The sequence below is a fragment of the Sphaerodactylus townsendi genome, linkage group LG17, assembly GCF_021028975.2.
Source record: "Sphaerodactylus townsendi isolate TG3544 linkage group LG17, MPM_Stown_v2.3, whole genome shotgun sequence".
In the NCBI taxonomy this organism is placed as follows: domain Eukaryota; kingdom Metazoa; phylum Chordata; class Lepidosauria; order Squamata; family Sphaerodactylidae; genus Sphaerodactylus; species Sphaerodactylus townsendi.
This window is the reverse complement of record NC_059441.1, coordinates 1,518,162-1,537,047: the sequence shown is the minus strand read 5'-3', so window position 1 is coordinate 1,537,047 and position 18,886 is coordinate 1,518,162. Positions and strand designations below refer to the sequence as shown.

Sequence of the window (18,886 nt, the reverse complement as noted above, 5' to 3'; positions counted from 1 at the left end):
TGAATGAATGGCCCTTGGTAGGGAAGAAAGGCACTTTAGGATGCCGGAAGGGATTCTGGAGCCACAAGGCCATCGTTTTCAGAGAAACCAAGCATGGCAGGTGGCTTTCTGGTGGAACTGGGCGGGGGGGGGAGGAATAGAGAGCTTTACAAGGTGGGATTTATAGGGACACTTCTATCCTCAGGAAGTTATTAGGGCAGATCATAAAGCAATGGACTCTTATTTGGTGAGCTGGAATTATTTTTCCACTGCTACATTCCTACTGGGTGATCTTGGGATAGTCACAGTTCTCTATGAACTCACAAGGTGTCTGTTATGTGGAGAGTAGGAGAAAGGAGTTTGTGAGCCCCTTTGGGTCTCCTCACAGGAGAGAAAGGCGGAGTATAAATCCAAACTCTTTTTCTCTTTTTAGTTTTTTTCTTTTTTACAAAAATGAACTCAGCAAGACAGGTTGTTTCTTCTTGTGCTTCTCAGAACACCCCAAGGGCCAACAGCCAAAGCTGGACTGGATAGATATAATCCAATGGATTTTTAAAATGTCGCTGAAGAAGAGCCTTGTGAGATCTGAAAGCTTGCACTGCTACTGAGCAACCAGCCAGCTTGGAAAAATGCCATTTCTCTTAAAAAGCCATGATCTGTGAGCTGTTTGCAATGAGACAGCCATGATGCTAAGCCGACAGGGGGTCTCTTGGGTGCTAAACCTGTCTCCCGTCTTCTTTGTCTGTTCCCCCCCCCCCCCAACTTCTTCTCTCCCCCAGGTTTTGTCAGTTTTGACAATCCAACTAGCGCTCAGGCCGCCATTCAGGCTATGAACGGCTTCCAAATCGGCATGAAGAGGCTAAAGGTCCAACTAAAACGGCCAAAAGATGCCAACAGACCGTATTGACCCCTGCTCACCTTGGCCCTGAAAACAGGTACGGCCAGATCGAATGGGCTCATTTCCAGAAAAAACCGTCTGCACTTATTCAGCCAGGCCACTAGGGGGCAGGACGGCCATCGGATGGTGCTTTGTTCATTCCCGTGCTCATCACCCCTGTCCTAGGTCCTGAAGGCTGTGTGTGGTTCTTTGTGTACCAGTCCACTTTTATCCCATCCCTTCTTCCAAATTACTCAAAGGAATATACAAGTTTCTACCTACCTAGAATGGACTTATTGCTTTGGTGGTCATTCAGCTAGTAGCGAGTGACCTGTTTGTTGCCTTTCCTTTTCAAGAACCTTCAGAGTTTTGACCCAAAGACTCCAGCTTTGTGGAGGCAATCGGGTAGCCATGATTCCTCCATGGCGGATCACGGCCCTGTTGTGCATGCAAACCTGTATCCGGTTCTGGTGGGTTTTCCGGGCTGTGTGGCCGTGGTCTGGTGGATCTTGTTCCTGACGTTTCACCAGCATCTGTGGCCAGCAGGCAAAAGGTTAGGAACAAGATCCACCAGACCACAGCCACACAGCCCGGAAAACCCACCAGAACCAGTTGAATCCGGCCGCGAAAGCCTTCGACAATACATCAAACCTGTATCGTTCAAGGCGTATGAATCCTCGTTGCCTCTAATCCAAAATGCATGTTATGGGGAAGTCCTGAAAGAACTAGTGAAATATGTCCAATTGAAATATGGCTGGAAGTTAAAAGACTTGACCACTTTCATAGCACCGTATGGGATTTTTTAACAAGCTTTTATTTTGCACGGAAACGACCTTTTCTCAGGGATTTCTTTGGCACGCCTCGCCAACGTTCAGCCACGCTTTGAATTTCCCAGACTGCATTTGTGCTCCCTGTATGGTGTGCCCAAACCTGCGTGGCACCCTATCGTTTTGATTTTGCGACGCCCACTTTTATCTTTCGGTGACGTTGACGCCTTATGCGTCACAGCGCGTCGTCCCGTTAGTTGTCGGCGGCGTCTGATTAGTCATTTACTCCCAAGTATTCTTGGTTTATTTGTTGACTTTCTTTTTGGCCGAGACAAGATTTCAGGGAACGAGGTGATGCCCAATGGTAATAGTAACCCGTCAACATTTCTGCCAGACGCTTTGTTCAACAAGATGCATATTGTTTCAAACTATTTGCTTGCACATGTAGCATTTATCAGAGGTCCTGCCAGGCAAAAGCCATGTGCATTTTTTAAACACCAGATGAGCGTCGGCACGTGTGTCTGGGAGCCCACACGAACCCTGTTGGGCAGTGGTAGCGAACCTATGGCACGAGTGCCAGAGGTGGCACTAGGATCCCTCTCTGTGGGCATGTGCAAACAGAGTGCCCCACACACACACACACATCCAGGCTGGCCTGGGCCGCTGGGCTCGATTATTATAATTAAACCTAAGACCTACTTTTGGGGAAGCAGTGTAGGTAACCCTGTTAAACGCTGTTAAACCCCACTGATTTTCATGCAAAGAACTAAAGCGCGATCCTATACCTGGGAGTAAGCTCGGTTGCTGGCAGTGGGGCTTGCTTCTGAGCAAACCCTCCTAGGGTCGTGATTCATCTGTTGGAAGAGTTGCACGGTTGCTCCAAATCAAAGCCACCGACTTCCACCAAGCTTACTCCTGAGTAACGCACGCCTCGGAGTCGACTGTTTTTTCTAAACTGAAACCTCAATATTCAGGTTAAATTGCCATGTAGGCGCTTTGCAATAAATAAGTGGGTTTGGGGTTGCAATTTGGGCACTTGGTCTCGAAAAGGTTCGCCATCACTGCTGTTGGGGATCTCTGGAGTAGGTTACAATCATTGCCGAAGAACAAAGATGCGAGCTCGAAAAGTCTGTTTGGTTTTTACACAACAGAGAAAAAATAATGACCCAACTGGTATAGAAAAACAAGCCCTTCCCAGCGTTCAGGTTCCTGAACTCAGACGCCAGGACAAGTCCGAGGCCTCATTTTTGTTCAAGCCGGGCGCAGAGCGGGGAAGCGGGGAACACGACAGATCACCCAACCGATTCACCTTTTCTTTTATGTTTTGCTCCCTCCGACCCATCCACGTTGTGTCTGTAACCAAACCCAGCCAATCATAGCTCCAGGCTGTTATGGGAGGCCCAAACAAATGCTCTCCCTCCCAAATTATCTTCAACTGTAAGTGACTCTCTCATGTTGTCATCGCGCTCTTCGATGACGCCATGTGGCCGGTTGTGACCTTGTTGCATGATTTGACGTGGATCTTTCTCTCTCTGTTTGTTTGCTCTTTTTTAAAAACAAAAACAAAACAGTTCTCTACCCCCCACCCTCTCTTTTGGCGGTTGTGCCGTGCCATACTGACGCCCATGGCGGATAGATTCTTGGAGTGCCGGTCGGTCGGTCTTTCTTAGTTGTGGACTTTCCGAGCGCCTACATCTTCAACTTCCCCCCCTTCTCTTGTGCTCTTTGTTTGTGGTGTGACAATGAAGTATATTTCCTTGTGTGTTTGCTGTGAGATTTGCGGAAAGGGGGAGGAACCGAGGGGGAGGCCTTCAGAAACAAGTCCCTGTGCGAGAAACAGAAGACTGGAGGGTCCGTCTTTTCCAACGGGGACCCCCAACTTTGTGGAAATGGGTGGGTGCTTTTGGAGTTCTGAGGTCAGGTAGTCAGCACCATCACAAAATGGCTGCCGTGGGGGAGAGCGTCAGCCGCAGGCTAACCAAACTCCTGATTATAACTTCTGAGGTTGCATCTATACATCTTTGGCTATCACACTGTACCTAGAGCAGTCTTTCACAACTAGGATTCCTGCCTGGACTGACCCGATCCAGATGTGAACGATAGCTATCATTCAACAATAGCGCAACGTGCAAAGATTTGTGGGTTCTGCCTAAATTAGCAAATAGGGGGCTCCAGAGCATTCGAGCCTTGGTCTGGCAGTTGGGATCAACAGAACTCAAGGGCCTTTATAGATATTGACTGAAAGAACCAGTTAAAGACCTTAGAGAACAATAGGATCGGCAGGGAGTAAGCTTTAGAGACTCGCAGCTCCCTTCCTCGGTCTGCTTGTGTCTGACAAAAGAACTTGTGACTTGAAAGTTCATATCCTGAAAATCTTGTTGGTTTTGAAGGCGATATTGGACTCCTGACATTTCTGGAACATGGCCACACAACCCGGAAAACCCACAACGCCCTATTAGTCTATTAGTCACTATTAACCAAGGTGACTAAAGGAAACCTCTATATACAGAGACAGTAAACCTCTGGATCCCAGCGCCAAGGGGCACCAAACCCCCAGGGAATGCCCCAGCTATGCCCTATTGCTGGCCCTCCAGGTGAACTGGTTGGTCGCTGAGACACATGCTAAATTAGACGAGCCCCCAGCGTGATCTAGCAGGGCTCTTTGTATGTTCTTAATCCTAGCTGAGAATTTCTCCCTTAGTCACGTGGAATAAAACTCTGTATCAAAATGTGTTTGAGTCACATCACTCTTGACATTGCAGGATTTAGCGCAAAAGAATGTTAGGTTTTTAAAGCAGCGAATGTACGCATCCTTGATTGTACTTCCAGACCGCACTTTCTAAGTGGAACACCTCTCCGACCCATCATTTCTGACCCTGCTCTCTTCTTGCCTTGCAGATGGGACGCCACTCGGCGGTGTATGAAGAGTATTCCCCTTGCCCCGAGTTCAGTATCCAAACTTGTAACTCTCTTTCTTTGCAACATATCACGGAAGAAGAGGAGGAAAACGCGGAAGAGGACGGAAGATGCTCGTGTCAAAGAGAGCCTGTTTGGTTGTAACTTTTTTGTTTTGTTTCCCTTTCCAAAATCAGTTGGGGGTTTTTTGTCTCTTTCAAGGCGGGCGGCGACCTGCGAAGGGCGACGTGACGATATTGGATGGAAGGGAACGAGGATTTTTTGAGGCTCCGGGTCTCCAGGACAGAAGAGGCCCCCCCGGAGAAGACTTTTTAAAACAAACATCCTTCGTGACTCTTAGAAGCTCTTGACCAATACTAGAGACTTCAGAAGAGCACGGCCAACAGATCTAAACCAAAGCTGGTGGATTTGGACAAGGCTTATTCTGTTTCACCTGGGAAATGCTTTGTTTTTTTTAAAAAAAGGAAGGGTAAGCAGAAACAGAACAGGGGAGTGGGTTTTTTTTCTCTCTTCGCATCTGTTTGGGAAAGAAAATCAAAAATGCTAAGAGGATGTTGAACTGAACAGAAGATTATATATATAAATAGGTCTATATATCTATATCCCACGGATCGCGGGGCGGGGGGGGGAGGCCGGGGAGTTTCTTTCCCCCTTTCTCGCCCGGCTGGGGAGACTGGATTAACTTCTTTCAAAGTCATATCATTCCTTAGTGTTTAGGGACCAAAGGACTAACGCTTTTTTAATATATAAATATAAATTAATTAATTTAAAAAACAAAATGACAAAAAAAAAGAGAGAGAACCGCGACGCGAAACTCAAAGAGGTTTTAAAAGAGCAAAACGGGGCTGGGGTGGGTGGGGGGGCGGGGGGGGAGCTTCATGTCAAAGCCGCGAGTGTTCCAAGAGGAACGGCATTCTCGAGCAAAAGCAGATTTCGCTTGGTACGCAGCGTAGCCAGATCCAGTGGCCTCGTGACCGCATTGCATTTCTTATTGGAAAGGGGGAGTCCAGGAGGGTGAAGGTGATCGGAGGGTGGGCCGAATGCTTTGGGTGGGCCGAATCTCTCTGGGCCGAATCTCTCCTTCCCTCTCTCCCGAAAGATGCGCAATTTTCAGGAAATGCAGCAGAAGGCAAGAGAACGAAATCACAACCTTTGATCGGCTCCTCCCAGATGTTGAAAGTCAAAAGCACCGGCCTGGGAAGAGAGACAGGATCGTAACCCTTGGCTTGTAGAACCACTCCTGACTTACTGGCTGTGCCAGGATAAACAAATCGCTCGATCCGTAGTGACTGCCTGCTGTCTATGTGATATTCCTTTTCTTTTTCGGGGGGCTTGGACCAAACATTTCAAGCGCAGATCACAAATGAGGAGCTCTTCTTGGCCTACCTCACCCCTCCCACCCTCCCCCAGATGACCCCTTCAATTAATTTTGGCCATCTCTACACTTTTTACTTTAGAGAGTTTCATTTTTCCATGGGACAGTGGTCTCCCTGGTCACGACCTTCTAGGATGAAGAGAAGAAGAGAAGAGTTTGGATTTATATCCCCCCCTTTCTCTCCTGAAAGGAGACTCAAAGGGGCTTACAATCTCCTTGCCCTTCCCCCCTTCACAACAAACACCCTGTGAGGTAGGTGGGGCTGAGAGAGCTCTGTAGAGCTGTGACTAGCCCAAGGTCACCCAGCTAGCTTGTGCACAGGCTAATCTGAATTCCCCAGATCAGCCTCCACAGCTCAGGCGGCAGAGCGGGGAATCAAACCTGGTTCCTCCAGATTAGAATGCACCTGCTCTTAACCACTACGCCACTGCTGCTCCATCAATGTACATTCCAGCTTCTTTTGTGTGCCTTTAGAAGATATATTTTTCTTGCAGGAGGCTTTTATTGCTTAATGTTACACAGGATGCTTCCATCATCTTAAAACTACTTGTGCTTCAGTGGAGTTTGTAGATCAAGGATTTAAAGAAAAAACCCTACAGTGTACAAAATGCTCAGTGGCCTCCTGTTACGCCCCATGTAAACAATCGGACAGTCATTCAACAAGAGTGGAAGAGCGCCTCAAAGGTGAGTGGGATTCTGAGGCAACAGGGTGGCTTTTTGTCTGATCAGGGATGGAGAGAGAGAAGGAAGACATTTCTAATGCCAATGAACATTCTGGCCAGGGTGGATTTGCTCGGTGTTTTATTTCACTTTTCCTTTCCAAACAATTCTCCAGTGTTCAAACAACTCTCAGTCCGCTGAGCCATGCATAGTTTCTGGATCAGATCCAGAAGCTTTATTTGTTGATACAGCTGTTCCTCCTTCGAATCTCAGACTGCACCAAGGAAACCACGGCCTTCTCTTTGCAAAACCGGAGCCAGGCTGTTATCAACATTTTGGAGGCCATTCATTCAAAGGGTTGCCATCAGACGGAAGAGACTTGGCTGCACTCAACGTACAAACAGAGGTCCAATAAAGCTTGAACGCTCACTGGAAGCTACAGTGGCCCAACCGAGGCTACTATGTTTTGGTCGTGTTGTGAGAATACAGAGCTCACTGGAAAAGGCAACACTGCCAGGAAAGGTGGAAGGCAGCAGGCAAAGAGGAAGACCCAACGTGAGATGGATCGACCCCATCAAGGAATCCACAGTCTTCTGTTTGCTGGACCTGAACAAAGCTGTTCATAAAAGGATGCTTTGGAGGGCATTAACTCATAGGGTTGCCATAAGTTGGAAGTAACTCGAGTGAATTCCTGGCAGCAATCACGTGGGCCAATGAGGAAGGGAGTCACACACAGCAACAAGGTGGGCAGCCATGCCCCCAGCCGCAGCTGTGAGGGCGCCCCCCCTCTGCCTGCCACCCAGGGTCACTGCCCCCCTTGCCCCTCCAGATCCTTGTTGCTGTTTTTTTAACTGGAGTGGACAAGGGAGTATATTGGTAGGTGTCACTTGTAGAAAGAAGAGGAGGAGAATTCTCTGTCCCGGACCTTTATCAAAGACTCAGATGCCCTGTCGTCAGTGGCGTACCTAGGCAAACTGGAGCCCTGGGCAAAACCTAAGTTTGATGCCCCCCCCAACAACAACAACAACCTTTATTAGGCATTGAAAGAATAAAAGAAAGAAAGAAAACAAGCATTGGCAGGAAGGGGGTGGATTTAAAAGGAGAATCTGGGGAAATATTTAGGGTGTGCCTGCTGTCAGGGGTGCAATTATTAAGATAGCAGCACCAAAATTTCAGAGTATCTTCATGAGCCCCTACTGATGATACCACCCAGGTTTGGTGAAGTTTGGTTCAGGGGGTCCAAAGTTATGGACCCTCAAAGGTGTAGCCCCCATCTCCTATTAGCTCCCGTTGGAAACAATGGGGGATGGGGACACTCCCTATGGGAGTCCATAACTTTGGACTCCCTAAACCAAACCTCACCAAACTTGGGTGATATCATTAGGATAGTCTCCTGAAAAATCCCTGAAAATTTGGTGCTGCTAGCCTAAAAACTGTGCCCCCTGCAGGCCAAAAACAGAAAAAAACACTGAAAATTCAAAAAAATCCCACCTGCATTTTTGGCACCCCCCACAAGGTGGCGCCTTGGGCAACTGCCCACTTTGCCCAATGGGAACAACTGCCCACTTTGCCCAATGGGAACAATGGGAACAAGCCTCTGCTTGTCGTTCATATATTAGTTTCCTGGATGGGAAGGAGTTAGCACTGGTTTACACTCACAGTAAAATGCGGTAATAGATGTCAGTCCCTCCTACACTTTTTAACTTCAGGGAGACTTTTTAAGTGGCCGGGGAAGGAACTTTCCAAATTAAAATCTCCCCACTGGCGGTCTGGAATGGGCCAATCCGTTCCACCACCTTGTTCCACTGTCTGTAATCTTGGGGCTTCAGCAACAGCTAGAAGCCTCTCTAGGAACCCGTAACCCACCTCTATAGCTCAGACCATAGAATTTGCCCTGTGAATCCAATTGCTTCTCTCTTTCTTTGCGCTGGTGTGACTTTCATGCAGGTGCAGGTGTGACTTTCATGAATCTGAGGAGGAAGAGATCAAAGGGGTGGGACGGGGGGGAGCAGGCTTGAAGGGGTGTCAAATAGAAGATGGAAAAGACCCATGAAGGGAGACGGGATTTCCTTGCCTTTTTTCACGGCTCACGTTCCCTGACGCGGTCACTCGGCCACTGGATCTTCTTTTTCTTTTCTTTTTTTCTCCTTTCTTTCTCTTCTGATATTTTTTTCAATGCGCTTCATTGTTACATTTCCTAGCAGTTTAGAACAGAATGCTTTTGTAGAGCGGTTTAGCGTTGAACCTAGGAGAGCCCTCCATTTGGAACGAAAACAAACCCTAAAAGGAAAAAAAGAGACAATCGACTTTAGAGACCTTGTGAAAGTGACTTTTTTTTCTAAAAAACAAAACAAAAAAAGGCAAAACAAAAAAAATAATCGTGACACAGAGACCCAAATTGGGGGTGGGAGGGTGGGTGGGAAACGGAGGGTACCGACTCGCTAGTGATATTTCCAAATCACAGGATGCTGTGTGGAAGGAGGCAAAGAGGGGTTATTGGAACGGCCGACCGTGTAAGAAAAGTTATGGCAGACAAGAAGGACATGAGCACGATCCAATCACCTGTTTGCATGCAGCCAGCATGCAGTTGAGTTCTCACAAGCTGTCTTTGGAAAACTGGAAAGGGTGTCACATTTGGAGGAAGGGACTTGGACTGTTGTGGAATTTCAGCAAACGCTGTAATTTGTTTTTTCGCTCCAAGATGCTCTGGCCCTACATTCCTGCCTTGGGTAAGAGATTTTAATTCCCTGTTCGCTCACATGTCACCAACAAAGCGGCTGGGTAAACTGAGAATAACCCGCTCTCTTGGGGCAGACAACCTTGTTCGATCCTCGTTGCAAATCAGGCAGAGAGACTTTCCCCACCTTGGCCTTTTTCGCACACACGGTTTGTTCCAGATTTAATATGTGAGGTAGTCACTGTTTCTGTCTTTTTTTCGCACACACTTGAGCCGTAACATGTGCCAACCCCCAATCTGTACCTCATTTCAGCCTTTGTCCCACATTTTTCCTGTCGCTCGATAATTGTGCAACTTTCTTGGATAAAACGGATCCCTCCCCCCACAATCTGGTGACTAGGTGCAAAACACAACTGGAGCAAGCGACTGTGAGGGGTCACGCCCACCGTGTGATGCGATTTTCTGCAACCAATCAGGATGTGATTGAGCTTGCCAGTTGGACCCTGGACGGCACAACAGCCAATTGGAATCGTCGTTTGCACCGCATTCCAGGGCAATGCAAAAAAACAGGAGTTGCGAAACAACCAGAAGATCCATAACAACCTGGTGATGTGTGAATGCTATCGAGCGACAAAACAGCAACAAAAAGGTCAGGATGTCGATGCGGGTTGCTTTAATTCTAGAACAAACCATGTGTGCGAAAAAGGCCCTTGTTGGCTGGTGTCAGGGAAGAAACTTCCCTTGTGTCAGGGAAGAAACCGTGTCCTAAAGAAACTGCCTTCTCTGTGCTGCTAACTGGTTGTGGCTTCTTTCCAGAAACGTGCAGTTGTGTGAGGATGCTCAGATCCATTGTGGATGGTGTCGAGGCTTGAAACTCAGGTGGTCTGGAGGTAGCCAGGATCTCCAGAAGGTGTACAAACGCCCACTAATTTAGCAAAGCTTTGGACCCAACTCAAAATTATTTTTTAATGATGTTACCTAGAAAAAGCTATGGGAGGTTTGGCCAACAGGAGCAGGTGTATCATCTCATGGGTGAAGTTCTTCTGTGTATGGAAGGACTGCTTCCAGTTAGGACTAATAAAAGGAAACATTTCTTCACGCAACGCGTGGGAGGTGTTTGGAAGATGCTGCCACAGGAGGTGGTGATGGCCGCTAACCTGGATAGCTTTAAAAGGGGCTTGGACAGATTGATCTATGGCTACCAATCTTGATCCTCCTTGATCTCAGATTGCAAATGCCTTAGCAGACCAGGTGCTCAGGAGCAGCAGCAGCAGAAGGCCATTGCTTTCACATCCTGCCTGTGAGCTCCCAAAGGCACCTGGTGGGCCACTGCGAGTAGCAGAGTGCTGGACTAGATGGACTCTGGTCTGATCCAGCAGGCTCGTTCTTATGTTCTTAATTTTGGAAGATTTGTCCTTTGTGCTGGAAGGCACCTGCAGATCCAACTCTAGATGAAGAACTGCGAGTTCAAATCTGCTTATGGACCATTCATAGAAGAACGCTTTCTGCGAACCAAAGGAATCATTCCAAAGAATGGCCGATGCTTTCCTTGGTACCTTTGGATCCAACCTTAGATGACTGTCTCCCCTTAAGTCTGTTGGTCTGGGGGATATTCCATGGGGCTTCATGCTAAATGTCTCCCCGCTGTCTCCAGACCCAAATGTGACACCCTTTCTCTTGCGTCTTCCTTTGACGTCTGCGCTTTGTGACTGCCAGCTACCTGCAGCAGCCGTATACAACGAGATAGCTTTTTAAAAACAACTGGATCCACTTAGTTTACAAAGGGCGAGTTGTTCCGTTGGGTTTGCGGAACCCAATGGAAACTAGCAATGGTTGGAAGGAGGAGAACGCCTTTCGGATCCGTTCCAAACTACAGATGTGTTTGGCGCTTGCTGAGTGATATGGGAATGGGGGGGGGAGGTTGATTGGGGTGGGGGCCACAATGCCGGAGCTATTCCTGTGTTATTCCTGCTCATACCGCAACTCCTGAACAGTGACCAAGAGCGGTGTCTTCTCTCTAAGAGGAGGGCACCAGAGCTCAGCCCTATCCCAAAAAAGAAATTTTAAAAAAAATAGTTCTGCAGATCACATTCCTTTCACAGAGAGTTGGGGGCGAGTAGACACAGCAGTCTGCTGGACGGGGTCGTGAGTTGGCCAAGAGTTGGCCTTCCCACCTGTGTTGGTGTAGAAGGAAGGTGGGGAAGACAACAGGTGGCGCCAGCCCCGTTCCCGCCCCACCTGGTCCCCGTTCCCCCGTTCCAGCTCGATTGGCTTTCCCTCTCATTTGCAACCCTAACTCCCGTAGAGCACAAACAGCCAACAGCATTGACTGCCGTCTCGAAGGGCTACTTTTTTCGCTGCCGTAGTGTAGAGCTACCTTGGGAAGGATGCGCGGGGTGAAAGACTGTGAGAGTGTTTTTATTGCAAAGCTACCTCGGACCTGGCCCACCCTTCTTGCTCACCGTACCGATCCTCGCTTAGGCCTTTTGCCTTTCTTTGCTTCCCGGAAAGAGAAATTCTCACGAGGACCTTTTGTGGGCTTCTGTCCCTCCCCCGGTTCAGGCTGTGTCCACGCCGCTTCTTCCCCTTTGGCACGAGCCTTCGGACGTCCTTGATGCCTAGAGCTTGATCGCTACCCTACACACTTTCCCCCTGATTCTCTAAAAGGGAGAAAAGTTTGGAAGGTCTGAACTGTGTATGTGGTGAGAAAAGAAGCCAGGGGCTGATGGAGGGTTGGCCCCATGAATTGTTTTGAAAAGCAACATTGGCTGTGAATAGCATGTATCTGTCAGGAGTGTTTTGTTCTTGTCTGGATTGAGGGCACGGGGGGAGGGGTTGCGGCAAGGCCGTTCCCTTCGGGCTGGCGCATGGCTGCCGCCTCTCGCCTCTCTGAGGTTTCGGGAGTTGATACTGTGGACAAGAGAAGCCAGATCTCCAGGTAACTGTTTTCACAAACCAGGCCTCGGTGCCCAACCGGTTGCCACTTCTCCGTGAAAAGAACGGCTGTTTTGGGTTCTTAGATCTTTCACGGGGGCGTAGAGAACAAACTTACAAGGATCACTATGTCTACAGCAGCCTAACTTATCCCTCCTTTTTTCAACCACTGCTTTAATACGCGTGGCACCAGCTCAGCCCTGCGACACGGGGAGACCGTGTGGCTGAACTGTCCCCCATCGTCACCAAAGTGAGAACTGCCTCCTCATCTTTCTGCTCTTAAAAGGGGCCGGGAACCACGTCTATCTTTGCTGAGAAGTGGCAGCCGTGGGCGAGGAACATTGGCCATTTTAAAACCTTGCCTTTCCTGTTCAACTCTAAGTCCAAGGGAGCACAGAGAGGTAACCGTAGTCCTCAAAAAGAGTTCTAGCAGGTGAACCTACCTGGCCTTCAAGATCTTCCAGCGCGCTCCTTCTAGAAGGATATGCCAAAAAAGTCCCCGGCCTTTCTTGACAGACAAGAATGTCTGGTTGGGTGCGCCAGTGGTATCTCCCTAGCACAGAAGGGTGATTCTCCTTTCTGCTTCGGGCATTATAAGCAAGCCCTGCAGACAGTCGTGGAACACCTAAATGCCTCCAAAGAAAGATGTCCTTTGGAGCAGATGCAACCACTTCCAGGGGTCGTTGCGCTGGCATGGGTAGCAGGGTAATTTCGGAGGGGTGGTCATAGCAGAGTAGGTCAGATCCCAGCTTAATTGCTTTGCAGATACCTGTAAATGCCCCTCCCCATTTGTACGTCTCGGAATTGACCTTGAGGGCAGGAAGATAGACCAGGTGCTCAGGAGCAGCAGCAGCAGAAGGCCATTGCTTTCACCTCCTGCACATGAGCTCCCAAAGGCACCTGGTGGGCCACTGCGAGTAGCAGAGTGCTGGACGAGATGGACTCTGGTCTGATCCAGCAGGCTAGTTCTTATGTTCTTACGTTAAGATGCTCTTTGCTCGAAGTCCTGCAAAAACTACTTTCCAGGGCGTTTCCATCGTAGTTTCCCCTCTTCCAAACCTGGCCTCCAGCAAAAGGCCGTTCAAGGAGGCACCAGGTGTGAATCCAGTTATCCTGCCCAGAGGAAGAAGTTTCCCAGTGTCTACCTGCTGCACACCTCTCTCGACAAGGGTCTTAGGGGTGGGTGGATATTTTTGACTTTCAACCTCCCCTGTCTCACAGTTCAATTTTCGAAAGGGGATTTTTCTCCGCGGTCTCGGCCGCAGCCTGAAACTGTGATTCCGGCAGGAGGTCAGCGACCCAGTCGGGTCTAAAATGTGCAATGTGCCTAGCTTTAAAAAAAACAAAACAAAAAGATAAAGAAGAACTTGACCAGGGGGCATGGGGAGGTAAGTATTCCTCTAGAACAGGGGTAGGGAACCTTTAACACTCAAAGAGCCATTTGGACCCGTTTTCCACGGGAAAAGAAAACACTTGGAGCCGCAAATCATTTTTGACATTTAAAATAAAGATAACACTGTATATATTGGGTTTTTTTTAACCTTTTACTCCGCTCGTTCTGAAAAGCGCATGGATGCGTCCGCCCTGCTGCCTGCAGGGTGGGCAAGGATGGGGCCAGCGGCTCGGCTCGTGGAGCCACAGTGCAAGGGCAGAAGAGCCGCATGCGGCTCTCGAGCTGCAAGGTTCCCTACCCCTGCCCTAGAAAAACAGCCATGCGTTGAAACCAGGATGGAGGTAAAACCTGAGTATTACTCTCTGCCCAAGAGCCACCTGCAAAGGGTATTGTTGAGCGAATGCACAACGGCGGCTCATCCAGTAGAAACTCCTTTGATCTGGTGTCCCCGTGCCGGCCAAGTGGGTCTACGTACCCAAGAAGATTCCATATGGGTCTGGGAGGACGATGCCCAGTTGAGGCCTCCGCAGTACAAAACACAACACCTTTTGACCCATTGTTTCTCTCCTTCGGTCAGAACCCCTGTTGGAAGACATTGTGGGAGGGTTGCACCTTGCCCTATATCCCCCCACCCCCAAATTGGGTATTCTGTTTCTGTCATTCCAAAAAAAAAATAGAAAGCAACCACCGCCTCCCCGCTGTGGGGAGAGGTTCCGGCATTCCAATGAATCCTGATTCTTTTTTTGAGACTGATCCTTCTTATCATTTTCTTGTAGTATAATAAAGAAAGACGAATGGACATTGTTATCTCTGTAGCTCTGTAGTTAATGATATTCTGCTTAGACTGAAATAAAGCACAGTCCAGTGGGAATTTGCCCCGACGGTTCACGTGTGAGTCTCTTGTTGAGGTTGGCGTGGACAGATGGATGGAGGGATGGAGAAGCCGATCGATGGCTCCCAATCTTGATCCTCCTTGAGCTGAGGTTGCAAACGCCTGAGCAGACCAGGTGATCGGGAGCAGCAGCAGCAGAAGGCCATTGCTTTCCCATCCTGCAGGTGAGCTCCCAAAGGCACCTGGTGGGCCACTGCGAGTAGCAGAGTGCTGGACTGGATAAACTCTGGTCTGATCCAGCAGGCTCATTCTTATGTTCTTAAGGCCATTGCTTTCACATCCTGCCGGTGAGCTCCCAAAGGCACCTGGTGGGCCACTGCGAGTAGCAGAGTGCTGGACTAGATGGACTCTGGTCTGATCCAGCAGGCTCATATGTTCTTAAGGCCATTGCTTTCACATCCTGCAGGTGAGCTCCCAAAGGCACCTGGTGGGCCACTGCAAGTAGCAGAGTGCTGGACTAGATGGACTCTGGTCTGATCCAGCAGGCTCTTTCTTATGTTCTTCTGAGGGGACCGAAGGGGACGCGGATGGAGGTGGGACCCAGAAGAAAGCCTCATTCTGGCTGTTAAACCCAAAAAACCTTGCTCCTGTCTCTAGAAAAGGGCTACCTGCCTTTGATCCTGGAGAATCCAATGATGAAACAGATAGGTTAGAGCTTCCAATCTGTCCTGTTGTGGTGCCCAGATAGGGTGGAGGATGTGTTACTTATAACTTCTGGGGAGGGGGCCTTAGCAGGGGCAGCTTATAACTCATAGTTTGAGTAGAGAAGGTGAATATCCGGTGCATTTTCTCACCTATGCTGTTGCAGAGAAGAGCTGTGAAGCAGCCGTCTCCTCCCAGAAAGCTTCTGAGCTCTTCTGGCGCGAGGAAGGCTTAGACCCCTTCCGCACATGCAGAACAATCGACTTTCAATCCACTTTGAATGCACTTTGCAGCTGTGCGGAATAGCCAAATCCGCTTGCAAACAATTGTGAAAGTGTATTGTCGAAGGCTTTCACGGCCGGAATCACTGGGGTGCCGTGTGGTTTCCGGGCTGTATGGCCGTGTTCTAGCAGCATTCTCTCCTGACGTTCCGCCTGCATCTGTGGCTGGCATCTTCAGAGGATCTGATGGTAGGAATGGAAAGCAAGTGGAGAGAGAGAGAGAGAGAGAGAGAGAGAGAGTGTGTGTATTTTTCACAGATGCAGGCGAAACGTCAGGAGAGAATGCTGCGAGAATACGGCCATACAGCCCGGAAACCACAGCACCCCAATTGTCAAAGTGACTTGAAAGTGCATTATTCTGCATGTGCGGAAGGAGCCTTCGTTGTCAACGTTGGATGTGTTGATCGTCTCTTTTTGAGCCACCTATGAAGTTCAAGGGATGCACTGGACATTCCCCAAGGAGACACTAGCCCAGGGGTCTGCAACCTGCGGCTCTCCAGATGTTCATGGACTACAAAGCCCATCAGCCCCTGACAGCATGCTGGCAGGAGCTGATGGGAGTTGTAGTCCATGAACATCTGGAGAGCCGCAGGTTGCAGACCCCTGCACTAGCCCAAGGATGCACACCTTGAGCTGCTAGATAAGTCTAAGGGATCTTGCCTGGAATTTACTGGGCTGCCCCAAGCCGGGAGCTGGCTGCCTTATGCCCTTCAGAACTCTTTTTGTGAAAAGATTTTCTATCCCACCAGCATAGTGTAGTGGTTAAGAGCAGGCGGATTCTAATCTGGAGAACCAGGTTTGATTCCCCGCTCCTCCACCTGAGTGGCAGAGGCTTATCTGGTGAACCAGATGTGTTTCTGCACTCCTACATTCCTTGGGCTAGTCATAATTCTCTCAGAGCTCTCTCAGCCCCACCTGCCTCACAAGGTGTCTGTTGCGGGGAGAGGAGGGGAAAGGAGCTTGTCAGCCCCTTTGAGTCTCCTTACAGGAGAGAAAGGTGAGATATAAACCCAAACTCTTCTTCTTCATCATCATCATCATCAACCAAACGGGAGACCGCGAGCAAGAAATCAGGATGTTGAATTGGGAAACAGCAGCCGAGGATGTGCTGTACCTTATTCCACAAAAAGATCCAAGGGCAATTGTGAATTAAGACGCCCCCATTTCCTTCTGGGTCTTCGTCGTAAAGTAATGCTCCGTGGGGGTTTGAGTGTCTAACCCAGTTCCTGATTTCAGCCCTGCTTAGCATGAGGTGTTTTTTTTTAAGTGTGCCTATCAAACAGTGAGGGAATAAAAAGTGAGAGAGCGGACATTCACTAGTACAGGGGTCTGCAACCTGCGGCTCTCCAGATCTTCATAAACTACAATTCCCATCACCCCATGCCAGCATGGCCAATTGGCTCTCCAGATGTTCATAAACTACAATTCCCATCATCCCATGCCAGCATGGCCAATTGGCCATGCTGGCAGGGGCTGATGGGAATTGTAGTTTATGAACATCTGGAGAGCCGCAGGTTGCAGACCTCTGCACTAGTATTTCCAGTGACATCTGATTGGAGCCCAGCAAAGGAACTTTCTGCTATGGGAATCATCTTCCAACCACCCAAAGGCTGGTAAGGAAACCACGCCAGCCCCATAGGCAGCCTCTGAAACACTGCAAGGCAGAGCATTGGCCGTCTTTGTTGCTTGGGGGCAGCTGGGATGAGGACCCCCACGTTGTAACGGCTTGGCTTCCTGATGCCCATATTAACCAAGCCGGCAGCATCCATGCAGGACACACAAAATGCTGGCGAAAGTATAGGAGCAAAAGACAAACGAGGAGGAGGAGAAGAGGAGATGGGATGTATATCCCCCCTTTCTCTCCTGTAAAGAGACTCAAAGATGCTTACAGTCTCCTTTTCCTCCCCCCGCCCCCACAACAAACACCCTGTGAGGTGGGGGGGGCTGAGAGAGCACCGAACAACTGTGACTAGCCCAAGGTCACAGGAGACGGCTGAGGGGGGATATGATTGAAGTCTATAAAATTATGCATGGGGTAGAAAATGTTGACAGAGAGAAATCTTTCTCTCTTTCACACAATACTAGAACCAGGGGGCATCCATTGAAAATGCTGGGGGGAAGAATTAGGACTAATAAAAGGAAACACTTCTTCACGCAACGTGTGGTTGGCGTTTGAAATATGCTGCCGCAGGAGGTGGTGATGGCCACTAACCTGGATAGCTTTAAAAAGGGCTTGGACAGATTTATGGAGGAGAAGGCGATCTGTGGCTACCAATCTTGATCCTCCTTGATCTCAGAGTGCAAATGCCTTAGCAGACCAGGTGCTCAGGAGCAGAAGCAGCAGAAGGCCATTGCTTTCACCTCCTGCATGTGAGCTCCCAAAGGCACCTGGTGGGCCACTGCGAGTAGCAGAGTGCTGGACTAGATAGTCTCTGGTCTGATCCAGCAGGCTAGTTCTTATGTTCTTATGTTCTTATGTCACCCAGCAGGCATGTGTCGGAGTGCACAAGCGAATCTGGTACATCAGGTAAAGCCTCCACAACTCAAGTGGCAGAGTGGGGAATCAACCCCAGTTCTCCAGATTAGAGTGCACCTGCTCTTAACCACTACACCACGCTGGCTCTCAACAGGGGGTGGATGTTAGAGCCATTGAGTCTCTAAGCACAGTGCGTGGATTAAGCAGGCAAGCAAGTCAGCACTCCCAAGGAGTGGGGACGAAGGGTAGAAAATTCCAGGGGGTTAGGGAAGCTGTTTCCAGTCCCCACTCTGTCCCGAAGCTCCCCAGTTGTCCTTCTTCAGCCTAGCCTACCCCGTAAGGTTGTTGTGAGGATAAAAACAAGGATGTTGTAAGTCACGTTGAGGTCCGCAGAGGGTTAATATGGCAGAGATCCATTAAAGAGTGATTTACACCCACACAACACAGGGAAACAGTGACGGGAGTGGAGGCGGGGCAGCGCTTGGCACATCTCAGGAGCAGCAGTGGCGTAGTGGTTAAGAGCAGGTGCATTCTAATCTGGAGGAACCGGGTTTGATTCCCCGCTCTGCCGCCTGAGCTGTGGAGGCTTATCTGGGGAATTCAGATTAGCCTGGGCACTCCCACACACGCCAGCTGGGCGACCTTGGGCTAGTCACAGCTTCTCAGAGCTCTCTCAGCCCCACCCACCTCACAGGGTGTTTGTTGTGAGGGGGGAAGGGCAAGGAGATTGTCAACCCCTTTGAGTCTCCTGCAGGAGAGAAAGGGGGGATTTAAATCCAAACTCCTCCTCCTTCTTCTCTTCTCCTTCTTTTCTTCTTCTTTTCTTCTTCTCCTTCTTCTATCCTGGTATCCAGACTGTCAAGGGAAAATACCCAGACTGTAATAATACCAGAGGCAATACCAGCGAAAGAGGGTCAAAACCTGGAAAAAGTCTTTGGGACCACAGTCCACAATAAAAAAACACAGCTTTCCCCAAACACAGGTTCTAGCCGGGCACACAGCAGCATTCCGCTCCGG

At 49.3% G+C, this 18,886-nt stretch overlaps 1 protein-coding gene across 1 annotated transcript in view; it reads left to right on the top strand.

Moving 5' to 3' along the window:
* Positions 1-6,147, top strand: part of CELF6 (CUGBP Elav-like family member 6) — a 156,716-nt gene extending 150,569 nt beyond the window's left edge. The window contains exons 13-14 of the mRNA XM_048481863.1: positions 759-914; positions 4,522-6,147. Coding sequence (XP_048337820.1) covers positions 759-886 — 128 coding nt within the window. The 3' untranslated portion in view covers positions 887-914; positions 4,522-6,147. The remainder of the gene's footprint in view (positions 1-758; positions 915-4,521) is intronic.
* The last annotated feature ends 12,739 nt before the right edge of the window (positions 6,148-18,886 follow it).